The sequence below is a fragment of the Otolemur garnettii genome, unplaced genomic scaffold (genome assembly GCF_000181295.1).
Source record: "Otolemur garnettii isolate 467f Iridium unplaced genomic scaffold, OtoGar3 scaffold00029, whole genome shotgun sequence".
NCBI classification, from domain to species: Eukaryota; Metazoa; Chordata; class Mammalia; order Primates; family Galagidae; genus Otolemur; species Otolemur garnettii.
Genome location: NW_003852424.1, coordinates 16,230,527 through 16,244,150, shown reverse-complemented (window position 1 = coordinate 16,244,150; position 13,624 = coordinate 16,230,527). Strand labels below are relative to the sequence as shown.

Genomic DNA, 13,624 nt, shown 5'->3' with positions numbered 1-13,624 from the left:
AGGAAGATTGCTTGAACTCAGGAGTTTGAGACCAGCCTGAGCAAGAGCAAGAGCTGGTCTCTATTAAATAGAAAAATTAGCTGGGCATGTTGGCAGGTGCCTATAGTCTCAGCTACTCTGGAGGCTGAGGCAAGAAGGTCACTTGGCCCAACAATTTGAGGTTGCTGTGGGCTATGATGCCATGGCACTATCCAGGGTGCCAGAGTGAGACTCTTATCAAGAAAAATAAAACAACCAGGCTTGGCACCTATAGCACAGTGGATAGGGTGCCAGCCACAGACACTGGAGCTGGTGGGTTTGAACCCAGCCCGGGCCAAATGACAATGACAACTACGACGAAAAAATAGCTGGGCGTTGTGGTGGGCGCCTGTAGTCCTGGATACTTGGGAGGTTGAGACAAGAAAATTGCTTAAGCCCAAGAGTTTGAGGTTGCTGTGAGCTGGGATGCCACAGCACTATACCAAGGGCTACACAGTGAGACTTAGTCTCAAAAAAAGAAAAAAAAACACAACCAAAACTAGGTCCCACATCTGCTTCATGTTAACCACATATCCTCCTGCAAGAAACTTCTGTCTGAGACTCAGTTTCCTCATCTGTAAAATGGGCATGGAGTTGTATGAGAGTTCCTAGGGATCTTGTGGAATGAAGGGAGACAAGGAACCCAGAGATGCATTACTTTTTTTTTTTTTTTGAGACAAAGTCACACTATGTGGCCTTTAATAGAGTGCCATGGCATCCATCACAGCTTTCAACAACCTCCAACTCCTGGGCTCAAGCGATTCTCTTGCCTCAGCCTCCCAAGTAGCTGGGACTACAGGCACCAGACACAATGCCTGGCTATTTTGTTTGTTTTTTGCAGTTTTTGGCTGGGGCTGGGTTTGAACCTGCCACCTCCAGCATATGGGGCTGGCGTCCTACTCCTTTGAGCCATAGGCACTGCCCCAACGCCCAGCTGTTTTTTTGTTGTAGTTGTCATTGCTGTTTGGCAGGCTTGGGCCAGGTTCAAACCCACAGCCCCGGTGTATGTGGCCGGCACCCTAGCCGTTGAGCTACAGGCGCCAAGCCTGTCACATACCCTTGAGCCTTCCAGTATCCTATTTCATAGGACTACTGTCACCCCCATTGTACAAAGAGGGAAACTGAGGTTTAGTGGTTATGATTGCCTGGATTTGATCCTGGCTGTTGCCACACACACCCCGCCCCTCTCTTCTGCCCCCACACAGCTATCCTTAGATCTAAGGAAATTTCCATGGAGAACTGAGCACCCTCCCATCCCATCCTGCTTCTGCTATCCTAAGCCCGGGTTAGAGAGGATCAAAGCAAACCTCACTGCTAACTTCCCCCTCAATAGCACCCTCAGGCTGGAAAGGAGCCACCAGAACATCTGATCTCTGTCCAGGGGAGGGGGGACGCTGGTCTGGCGTTGGGGGCAGCTGGCGACGCTCTGAGGCCATCAAAGACTGTCAAGATCTCTCCTCCCCCACGCCTGTCCATCCTTCCGTTTGTCCTATTCCACAGGACTTGGACATTCATCTTTCTTTCCTTCTAGGCATCCCTCACTTTAAACAAGAACTTCTCTGATCTTCACTCCCAACTCCAACCCCCACTTCTTATTGTCCCCTGCACTGGTTTCCCAACCCATGCGGCCTCAGCCTGTGCTTGGAATAAGCCTGGGCCCCTACACCCAGTCTGGATCTCAGGGTAAAGTCCCAACTTCTTACCTGCTAGTTATTTATTTATTTTGAGATAGAGTCTCAAGCTGTTGCCCGGGTAGAGTGCCATGGCATCACAGTTCACAGCAACCTCTAACTCTTGGGTTTAAACAATTCTCTTACCTCAGCCTCCCAAGTATCTGGGACTATAGGCACCCACTACACTGCCCAGCTATTTTTTGGTTGCAGTTGTCATTGTTGCTTAGCAGACCCAGGCCAGGCTCAAACCTGCCACTCCAGGTGTATGTGGCCAGTGCCCTTGCCAACTGAGCCACGGGTGCATCTATTACCTGCTATTTAATCACTGTTCTTGGTCTGACATCTCCAGCCTCAGCTCTGACCAGGGAAACTGGGAAGATTCAGCTCTGTTACTACAGCAACTTAAAGATGGAGAAACTTCAGAATCTTTGTGTCTCCTTAGCATGAGGCTGGATCCACTGAATGAATGTATGATACATCAGCACCAGGGCTAGACCTCACAGGTCCCAGGGTCAGGGTTGAACTTGTTCCTGTTTTCCCCACAAAGTCAGGGCTAGGAATATTAGCTGGTTCCAAAAGGATGAGATCCCAGAGATCTGTCGGTGCTTCTATCAACTCCAACCTCCACCCCAACCCACATCTGTTCCAGGGTCCTGCAGGGATTGCTTCTGGATTCCTCACCAATACAGGAGGCTGAATAACAGAGTGGACACTGACCACTTGCTCCTGCATGCTCAGGTGGGCCCTCCCCTGCCAGTAAATAAACAACTCAAAGGTACTGGAGGTACACAGAGCAGAGTTTAAATCCCACATCTGCTTCATGGTAGTCACATGCCCTAAGGCAGGAGACTTTTGTTTGAATCTCAGCTTCCTGAATGGTGAAATGGGCATGAAAGCAGGCTTGGTGGCTCATGCCTGTAATCCCAGCACTCTGGGAGGCCAAGGCCAGTGGATTGCCTGAGCTCACATGTTCAAGACCAGCTTGAGCAAGAGCGAGACCAGAACATCTGGTCTCAGTTTGAGGTTGATGTGAGCTATGACTTCACAGCACTCTACCAAGGGCAACACATGGCACTCTACTGAGGGCAACATTGTGAGACTCTGTCTCTTAAAAAAAAAAAAAAGCCCAGCATTGTGGCAGGAGCCTATAGTCCCAGCTACTCGAGAGGCTGAGGCAAGAGAATCGCTTGAGCCCAGGGGTTTGAGGTTGCTGTGAGCTATGATGCCTCAGCAGTCTACTCAGGGCAACAAAGTGAGACTCTGTCAAAAAAAAAAAAAAAAGAGAGAGAATAAAGTGCTGTGAACATTCTTAGGAATCTTGTAGGATGAAAGGAAACAAAGGGCTCAGCGCCTATAGCTCAAGTGGCTAAGGTGCCACCACATACACCTAAGATGGTGAGTTCGAATCCAGCCCGGGCCCGCCAAACAACAATGACGGCTGCAACCAAAAAATAGCCGGGTGTTGTGGCAGGCACCTGTGGTCCCAGCTACTTGTGAGGCTGAGACAGTAGACTCGCTTGAGCCTAGGAGTTGGAGGTTGCTGTGAGCTGTGATGCCATGGCACTCTACCCAGGGGGACGGCTTGAGGCTCTGTCTCAAAAAAAAAAAAAAAAAGAAGGAAACAAGGAACATAAATAAAAGCATAGGCCAGTGGCTAATTTTTTTCTTTTGGTCAGGGATGGGTCTGAACCTGCCACCTCCAGTATATGGGGCTGGTGCCCTACTCCTTGAGCCACAGGTGCTACCCTTTTTTCCCCCCTTTTTTTTGAGACAGAGTCTCACTATGTTGCCCTCAGTAGAGTGCTGTGTCGTCACAGCTCACAGCAACCTCAAACTCTTGAGCTTAAGCAATTCTCTTGCCTCAGCTTCACGAATAGCTGGGACTATAGGTGCCCCTGCCTCAATGCCTGGCTATTTTTTTGTTGTGGTTGTCATTGTTATTTTAGCTGGCCTGGGCCAGGTTCAAACCCGTGTATGTGGCTCCATGTATGTGGCTAGCACCCTATCTACTGAGCTATGGGTGCCACCCTCTTGGGTTGGTTTTTTTTTTTGAGACAGAGTCTCACTTTGTCACCTTTGGTAGAGTGCGGTGGTGTTACAGTTCACAGCAACCTCTAACTCTTGGGCTTAAGCGATTCCCTTGCCTCAGCCTCCTAAGTAGCTGGGACTACAAGTGCCCACCACAATGCCCAGCTATTTTTTGTTGAGGTTGTCATTGCTGTTTAGCTGGCCCGGGCTGGGTTTGAACCTGCCAGCCTCAGTGTATGTGGTTGGCGCCGAGCCTCCTTTTTTTCTTTTTGAAGACAGAGTTTTACTCTGTCACCCAGGCTGCAGTGCTCACTACAGCCTCAAACTCCTGAGCTTGAGCTATCCTTCCACTTCAGCCTCCCAAGCAGCTGGGACTTGCCCAGCTAATTTTTAAATTTGTTTGTAGAGACAGCTTGCTATGGGTGGCGCCTGTGGCTCAAAGGACTAGGGCGCTGGCTCCATATGCTGGAGGTGGGGGGTTTAAACCCAGGCCCGGCCAAAAACTGCAAAAAAAAAAAAAAAGAGAGAGAGACAGCTTGCTATGTTGCCCAGACTGGTCTCAAACTCCTGGCTTCTAGGGATCCTCCTGCCTTGTCCTCCCAGAGTGCTAGGATTGCAAGCCTGGGCCTGGCCATGGGCTAGTATTTTTGAAAGTCATTTTTCATTTCTAAAGGGGAGTGTGTACACAGGGAGGAAAGAATTGAGGTTCTTATCTCTCATTATTCTTTTATCTCCTCCATCTCCTCCAAGGCAGTCTGCCCTCATATCTCTCATCTTCCCCTGCTCACTTTATCTCTCTTGGCCTCCATTCGCCCTCTTCACCCATTTTTCTGTCTTATTTTCATAAAAGTGTGTAGTCTGCGGCAGCACAGGAGTTGGAGTTGTGTATCCCTGAGGCTGCTGGAGCCTAGGGTTTATAAAGTGTGTCCCTGTGACTCAATTTCACTCTTCATTTTGGCTTCCCTGCCTCTATTTGTACCATTCAAGCATTAGACTGGTATTTTCTGAGCTCCTACTTCCCGGGTGAGAGGGAAGTAGGAGCTCACCGCTATATTACTCCTATTCTGTGGCTAGGGAGATCAAGGTCTTCTTAGATTAAGGGACTAGTCCCAAGTGGAACAGCTGGGAAGCAGTAGACCAGGACGTCTGAAAACAGCGCTGAAGGAGGTTTAGGGACTTGAGGGGAAGCGCTTCCATTCTTTGGAGGAACTTGAAACCGCTGCAACGTGGGAGGGCAGTTAGTGGGAGGAGGAAGGCCGAGGACAGTGGCCTCGGAGTCACATGCACCTGACTCCGCGCACCTGACTCACTGTGCGCTCCCGGGCATCGCACGTCTCCTCCCCAGCCTGTCGCCCGCCTCCGCCACGTGGGGCATGCTTGGCAGTTGGCACGCTCGTTAAATGCCAGCTGGTATCATTATAATGATTATCCCATTATGTCGTTAATAGCAAATTAATTAGTTCTAATACGCCGTCTCCGCGTCCCGCCCAAGAAGTCACGGGATCCTAAGGCCACATCGGACTCAAGACTCTTCACCCTCATCTCCTCCCCATCCCACCCCGTCCTCCCCGGCCCTCAATGGGACGCAGAGTGGGGCGGCCTGGAGGCAAGAGTCAGGGAGGGCGGCAGCGGTGCCACTTCTCTATTTCATTCCCTAGTCTGCGGGTGATGGAGACAGACTCCCTGCCGTCCCGGGCCCCCGAAAACCCTAAAAGTGGTTGTATCCTCTGGGCGCTAGGACCGCGTGGGCGCGCAGTATGGAGGCCCGGATAGCCCTGAGGCGACGCCTCCTCCATGATGATTGGCTAGAAAGTCCCGAGTCGCGGTTCCGATTGGTGGAGGTAGCCGCCGCTCGCCGGGATTCCTCAGGCCGCCCCGCCCCGCCCCGCCCGAGCCGCAATCTCTCCTGCAGCAGTCTCTGCGGCAGCAGCTGAGCTGAGTCGGGCGAGGACTGGGCGCTTAGGTACCCGGCGCGCAAGAGTCGGGGCCATCGCCAGGTGAGGGTCCCGTCTGCGGAGCGCGCGACGTGCCTGGTTGTGGCGCGTCCTCACGGCTTGGCGCCATGGGCCCTGGGCCCCCAGCGGCTGTGGCGGGGACGTCCCCGCGGCCGATGTCCCTGTTGGCGCGGCTCAGCTACGCCGTGGGCCATTTCCTCAACGACCTGTGCGCGTCCATGTGGTTCACCTACCTGCTGCTCTACCTGCACTCGGTGAGCGCCTACAGTTCACGTGGCGCTGGCCTGCTGCTGCTGCTGGGCCAGGTGGCGGATGGGCTGTGTACGCCCCTCGTGGGCTATGAGGCTGACCGCGCCGCAGGCTGCTGCGCGCGCTATGGCCCGCGCAAGGCCTGGCACCTAGTCGGTAAGTGCCCGCCGCGGCCACCACCAGCTCTTTAGCAGTTCCACCCTAGACTCTCCCACTCGTGAGCCTCTGTCTGTCCCTGCATCCTCTGTCTGTTTACCTGTGGCCTGATTCTCCCCCACATCTGCCTGCACCGTGACCTGAGCCTCCCTCCTCTGTCCATGGTGTCAGCCATCCCCCTCTGTCTTTTTATGGCCTGAGCTTCCCCCTCTGTCCGTCTGTCCATGATCTGAGCCTCCCTTCTCCATGTCCCATAGGCTGAGACTCCCCCCCTTCTGTAGGTCTGTACGTGGCCCGAGCTTCCCTCCTCTATCTGCCTGACCCATGAGCCTCCCCCATCTTTCTGCTCAGTGGCCCTATATCCTCCCTGTCTGCCTTGTGGCCCAGCCTTCCCTATCTATCTCTGTCTCTCTTTCTCTCTTTTTTTTTTTTTTTGAGACAGAGACCCACTTAGTCTCCCTTGATAGAGTGCAGTGGCGTCATCGCTCACAGCAACTTCAAACTCTTGGGCTCAAGTGATTCTCTTGCCTCCGCCTCCCAAGTAGCTGGGACTACAGGCCCCCCGCCCCCACAGCGCCCGGCTATTTTTAGAGACGGAGTCTCTCTCTTGCTCAGTCTGGTCTCAAACCTGTGAGCTCAGGCAGTCCACCTGCCTAGGCCTACCAGAATGCTGGGATTACAGACATGAGCTACCTTACTGGCTTTTTTTTTTTGGGCCAGAGGCCAGGTTTTAACCCACCACCTCCAGTATATGGGGCTGGTGCCCTACTCACTGAGCCACAGGCGACTCCCCTCCCCTTTTTTTAGACAGAGTCTAACTTTGTTTTCCTGGGTAGAGAGCTGTAGCGTCCTAGCTCACAGCAACCTTAAACTCTTGGACTCTAAGGATCCTCTTGCCTCAGCCTCCCAAGTAGCTGGGACTACAGGCACCCACCATAACAAGTGTGTAGTTTTTTCTTTTTTTAGTAGAGACTAGGTCTCCCTCTTTCTCAGGCTAGTCTCAAATTCCTCAGCTCAAGCAATCCACCCACCTTGGCCTCTCAGAGTGCTAGGATTACAGGCTTGAGCCACTGCATCCAGCCCTGTCTGCCTCTTGGCTATTGTCTGACCTGCAGGGCCCTGTCCATCTGATTGTTCCCAGGATGCTTTGTGTGAATTCCCTTTTTCTGAACCCCAGGGGCACACAGAACCCTCTCTCAGTTGGGTCTGACTGCTCCGCTGACCTCCCTTTCCATTGGGTGACCATTTGGACAGCTCTGCCTAAGAGAGGGGTCAGGCTTCCTAGAGCCCCCTCTGTCTGTTCCCCCAGAGCACCCTTTTCTCATCTCTGGCAACCTGGTGCTTGGAGGTGCTGGCTTGGGTGTGTTGTCCTGGGAGCTCCGATTTGAGGGGTGGGGGTCTATGTCCTGTTCTTGCTTCGCATCCTTCTTGCTGACTGGAGTTAGAAGATCCTCAATGTCTGGGAGGCACCCTGATTAGAGAGGACTGTCTTAAAGGGCAGGAGGCCCACCCATCAGGCTGGGTCATCCTGCCCTGAGCACATTGATAAGCTTGCAGGGTGCTTCTTTCCCTGGCCCAGCGCCTAGAGATTATCCCTGGCCATGATACTTACAGATGTGCCTGCTCTGGGTGGCAGGTGTTTGGGAGCCAGGGAAGTGAATAGAAGCCTCCCTAATGAGCAACAACTGAGGGCAGAGGTTTTAGAATTCTCTTATGAGGAACACTTTTTTACAAAGATGAGCAGATTTCTGGGTGGCCTTAGGGTAGCTGGCATTGCAGTAGCTATAGCCGAGAGGCTGGATTTTCAAGTCTGATAGGCTGTCTCTGGGTTACTTGAGGCTGTGGCAGACAGGAACAAAGGGGAACAGTTAACCCTTCCTCTTTAATAGACAGATTGGTTGCAGAGCTGAGCCCAGCATCTCCCAGGCAAACACAAAGTCAAAGGAGAGAATTCCTGAGTGGAAGAGACCCCTCTGAGGAGATGAACCAGCCCTGTGAAGGGGCCACTGCATATGAAAAGGCCCGAGAGTGGAACCATTACCAGCTTAGAACCTCTAGGCCTGACTGTGTGCTCCTTTCATAAGTGGGAAGCGTTCTAGGAGTCTGAGGAGAGGGCCTGGGTGCACCTTTGTAAATAAAGGACTGAAGGGCTAGGGGAGGTGGCTCACGCCTGTAATCCTAGCACTTGGGAGGCTGAGGCGGGTGGATTGCCTTAGCTCACAGGTTTGAGACTCGCCTGAGCCAGGGCGAGACCTCATCTTCAAAAATAGCCAGGTGTGGCTCGACGCCTATAGCTCAACCGGCTAAGGCGCCAGCCACGTACACCTAAGGTGGCGGGTTCGAATCCCCAGCCTGGACCCGCCAAACAACAATGACGGCTGCAACCAAAAAAAAATAGCCGGGCGTTGTGGCAGGCGCCTGTAGTCCCAGCTACTTGGGAGGCGGAGGCAGGAGACTCGCTTGAGCCCAGGAGTTGGAGGTTGCTGTGAGCTGTAATGCCACGACGCTCTACCCAGGGGGACAGCTTGAGGCTCTGTCTCAAAAAAAAAAAAAAAATAGCCAGGTGTTGTGAGGCCCTGTAGTCCTAACTACTTTGGGAGGCTGAGGCAGGAGAATCACTTAAGCCCAAGAATTTGAGGTTGCTGTTAGCTGTGACGCCAGCCATGGCACTCTACCCAGGGTGGCAAAGTAAGTCTCAAAAAAAGAAAAAAAAGAAAAGAAAAGAAAAAAGGACCAAAGGCTTTATGTTTTTGCCTTATACGTGAACCAGGGGATGGGTGCCCAATCAGACACTGAGGCCTCTACTTTTGTCCTTTCCCTACCTAAGGGTGGGCACAGGGGAGGACCCAGCTGCACTTGTTGAGCTAAGAAACCAGGGCAGCCCCTCTTCACACTGGTTAGTCAACTTGAGTAAAGTTCATCCTGGTAACAGTCCCCACTTCTCTTTTTCACCTCTGAGTCTGTAGATGGACTCCATCCCTTAACAGGCCCTCAGGGCTTACTCCTACAACCCTGAGAGAGGATCCTCTGTGACCATGGACACCTGTGGACTTGGGCAGATAGCAAGATAAGGCTTCGGAAGGAAGAGGGGATATTAGTTTTAGGGTCTTGAAGGATGACTAGGAGTGAGGGGTGTGGTGGTGATGTATTTTAAATAGTGAAAACAGCTGTGGAAAGGTCTTGGCTTTGAATCTGCTGAGGCAGGAAGTGACTCAGAGTTGTAGGACCTCCTGCTTGTTCCACACATTAACCCTTAATCTTCACATTTTCAGGAATTTTCATTACCCCTGTTTTCTGGAAACTGAAGCCCAAATAGACACAGTCACTTGCCCAAGGTTCCCCACCCAGGCAACCTAGCTCCAACAATGGTTAACCCAGACTGGTCAGTGGGCAGGTGGCGTCTGGCCAACAAGGGACATTCTCCAGACTAGAGTCCACAGTTTGTGACCACCCCCTCTATCACAGGTAGCCTTTATGTCCCTAGGAATCTGCTCATACCCTTGTAGGCACCAGTTCCCTTAAAGAAATAGTTGAGGGTGGTTTTGGTTTCATTTCCCAATCCTGAGGCTGAAGGGGCAGGCCCAAGCTCTCAGGCATGAGGTCACCTCTGGATCTGGAGGAAGTCCAGCTGCCAACTTGGCTCAGGCCCCTCCAGTCTCCAGGTTGGGAGGAGCAGTGTGCAGAGCCAGTCTGGCTTTCAGTGGGCCTCAGTTTCCTTCCCTGGAAAATGGGGATAATAACACCTACCCCTTTGGGCTGTATATGGAGTCCACGGTGTTTTTTTTTTTTTTTTTTTGAGACAGAGTCTAACTATGTTGCCCACAGTAGAGTGCTGTGGCGTCACAGCTCACAGCAACCTCAAACTCTTGGTCTTATGCGATTCTCTTGCCTCAGCCTCCCAAGTAGCTGGGACTACAGGCACCTGCCACAACTCCTGGCTGTTTGTTGTTGTTGTTGTTGTTGACGTCATTGTTGTTTAGCTGACCCGGGCTGGTTTGAACCCGCCAGTCTAGGTGCATGTGGCCAGCGCTGTAACCCCTGTACTATGAACACCATGTCAGGAGTCCATGATTATTATTTTATTTTATTTTTTGAGATGGAGTCTTACTTTGTTGCCCTTGGTAGAGTGCTGTGGCCTCATAGTTCACAGCAACCTCCAACTCTTGGGCTCAAGCAATTCTCTTGCCTCAGACTTTCAAGTAGCTGGGACTATAGGTACCCACAACACCTGGCTGTTTTTTTTTTTTTTTTGTAAGAGATGAGGTCTCACTCTGGCTCAGGCTGGTCTCAAACCTGTGAGCTCAGGCAATCCACCTGCCTCAGCCTCCCATAGTGCTAGGATTAAAATGTGAACCACCTCACCGGATAAGTCTGTGATTATTGTTACTCATTCAAAAGGTAACCTTGGTGTAGCCCTTTCTTTCTACAGGGCAGTGCCTGTGGCTCAAAGGAGTAGGGCCCCAGCCCTGTATGCCGGAGGTGGCGGGTTCAAACCCAGCTCTGGCCAAAACCTGCAAAATAAATAAATAAAAAATGATTTTAAAAAGGTAACTGTGCTAGGTGCTGGGTACATGGAAGTTATTCAGAAGGACCTGTTACCCACTCCCCATGGAGCCTACTGTCTGATGAGGGAAGCAGGCAGGAAACAAGCAGACAAAATTTCCAGGTGTGCTGATGGATATGAAGTAGACAGAGCAGGGCTCAGGAAAGATTGTCTCAGGCCTATTTGGGACTGCTAGTGACTGGGCTATTCTGGGAGGGCTTCTCTGAGCAGGTGATCCTCAAGCACAAACGTGAAAGAAATGAGGGAGTGAACTGGGCAGAGGGCACAGCCTATGCAAAGGTCCTGGGGCAGGACTGTCCCTGGCATGTTACAGGCTATGTCTGCTGGAGCAGGTAAGGAAGGGGAGGGTAGGGAAGGGATGAGACAGGTTGTGCAGGGCCTGGTGGGCTGCAGGGAGGACCCTGCTTTCATTCTGAGGTATTGGGGTTTATCCAGCACATAGACAGGGAGAGTTTCGCCCAGAGCAGGTCTTGATAGATAGTGGCAGGCTCTTATTTTCTAAACTCTGTCCCCAGGAGCCAGGATACCCAAGTGTTCCAGGGAGAGGCCCCCTTAGGAGCTCACGGAACAGTGGGGCCTGGGAAGGGAGCCATGACTCCCATAGGACACTTGACAGTGACTGAGCAGAGAGAAATAGGCCTCCAGCTATGCATGGGAAGAAGAGAATCTGTGGTATAAATTGTGTCTCTGTGGTAGGCAGTTCTTTGGGGAATCCTACTGTACTCTTTGTACCTGCTGGCTGGCCTCAGTCACTCTGGGTCACTTTCCTCACTTTACCCTCCCCAAGGCTGGCAGGGAGAGGACCTGTTCCTGTCCCTTCTCACTCACTCGTCAACTGCCTCAGTTTCCCCATCTGACTGGTGGTAGGTGGAGGCCTCACCCTCCCTCCTTTTTTTTGAGACAAAGTCTTATTTGATCACCCTTGGTAGAGTGCCGTAGTGTTACAGCTCACAGCAACCTCCAACCTTGGGCTTAAGCAGTTCTCTTGCCTCAGCCTCCCAAGTAGCTGGGACTACAGGCACCTGCCACAACGCCCAGCTATAGAGATGGGGTTTTACTCTTGCTTGTGTTGGTCTTGAACCTGTGAGCTCAGGCAGTCCACCCGCCTCAGCCTCCCAAGTGCTGGGATTACAGGAGTGAGCCACCGCGCCCAACCAGGCCTGGCCACTTTATCCTGCTTGGCTGTGTGACCTTAGAGAGGCACCAGATCTTTCTACCTTGGTTTCCCCCTTTGTTACAAGGGGCCATAAGACTTGGATCCCTAGGCTGGTGTGGGACAATCCTGTGATCTGTCCTTCCGTCTCCCTGTCCACAGGCACCATCTGCGTCCTGCTGTCCTTCCCCTTCATCTTCAGCCCTTGCCTGGGCTGCAGGGTGGCCACGCCTGAGTGGGCTGCCCTCCTTTACTATGGGCCCTTCATTGTCGTCTTCCAGTTTGGCTGGGCTGCCACACAGATCTCCCACCTCAGCCTCATCCCAGAGCTGGTCACCAACGACCACGAGAAGGTGGAACTCACAGCACTCAGGTACCCCCCGGGTAGGGTAGGGCAGGCCAGGCCAGGAACCTCTAAAATCCCTAACCACGGTCCCTGGCACAGTTGTCAAATAGTGGCTCAGTGGGCTGGCACTATGTAACAAGTTATCACAAATTTAGTGGCTTGGGATGACACATGTTTATATCATCTCTCAGTTTCTGTGAGTCAAGATTTAGAAGTTTAGCTGGGGGTTCCTGCCTCAGGGTCTGTCTTAAGGCTGCATTTTCGGGGTTGGTCAGGGCTGGGGTCCCTCTTCTGTGCTCACATGGTTGGTGGCAGAATTTTCTTTTTTTTTTTTGCACTTGTGGAGCTCATAGGGCTGACCTCTGTTTCGAGACTAGCAAAGGAACCTCTCACTTCAGAGAAGCCCTCAACCCTCTTTCAGTGTCCCACCCAGCTGGGCATGGTGGCTCATACCTGTAAACCCAGCACTCTGGGAGCTAAGGCAGGATGATTGCTTGAGGCTAGCAGTTCAAAGCTTTGCCTGATTGGGCCAGGCCCACCCACACTGCCCAAGGCTCTAAATTATATTTGCAGAGTTCCCCTACATCTGCCACAGAACAAAACCTATAGCTGGAGGTGATATCCTGCCTCCAAGGTGGGGACTGTGACAAGGTGCATCTCCAGGGCTGTCATAGAACTCTGCTTGCCACAAGCAGGGACATTTGGCACCCAGGTGACATTACCCATCACCTTGCTTGAGATGCTAGAGGAAATCATTCTGGATATGACAATAAGAGTGTTTATTGAATGCTTGCTGTGTGCCAGGCATTGTTTTATGGCCTTGACACAAATCAACTTCTTTAATCCTCACCTTGTACCAAGGTGGCAAAAACTGTTTCCTCCACATTCCAAGGTGGAGACAGGTTGAGGCTGTTATGTGCTCAAAACATCTTTATCAGGGGCCGTATTCTATCTCTAGACCAGCCTGTCCATTTTGGCCACTCCTTACCCCCACCTTTTAGTTCCCCATTGTGGTCCTGATAAAGAGATGTGCCAACGACAGGGATTGCTCAATCCCTAGGGCCCCCGCTGACCAAGGCACTTCCTATGTGCCAGCACTGTGCCAGCTGACTTCCTAACAGGCTCATTTGGCCTCTGGAGATGGCATTGTTCCTGTTTTCAGACAGGGAAACTGAAGACTCCTCCTACACCCCTGGCCAAGTGGGTCTGCAGGCAGGAGGAGGCCTGGATGCTTCTAGACCATGAGTCTTTGCCATTTATTTATTTATCTATTTATTTGAGACGGAGTCTCACTCTGTTGCCCAGGGTAGAGTGCTGTGGAATCATAGTTCACAGTAACCTCAAACTCTTGGATTCAAGTGATCCTCCTACGTCGGCCTCCCAAGTAGGTGAGACTATAGATACCTACCACAACACCTAGCTAGTTTTTCTTTTCTATTCTTTTTCTTTCTTTCTTTTCTTTTCTTTTCTTCTTTTTTTTTT

The 13,624-nt window shown here is 51.9% G+C and overlaps 1 protein-coding gene across 3 annotated transcripts in view; it reads left to right on the top strand.

Annotated features, from left to right (window-relative positions):
• Positions 1 to 5,614: 5,614 nt before the first annotated feature.
• The window catches only part of MFSD12 (major facilitator superfamily domain containing 12), a 12,816-nt gene continuing 4,806 nt past the window's right edge, over positions 5,615 to 13,624 (top strand). For all 3 annotated transcript variants that reach the window (XM_023512591.1, XM_012804494.2, XM_003788867.3), the window contains exons 1-2: positions 5,615 to 6,079; positions 11,959 to 12,169. In XM_023512591.1, coding sequence (XP_023368359.1) covers positions 5,782 to 6,079; positions 11,959 to 12,169 — 509 coding nt within the window. In that variant the 5' untranslated portion in view covers positions 5,615 to 5,781. The remainder of the gene's footprint in view (positions 6,080 to 11,958; positions 12,170 to 13,624) is intronic.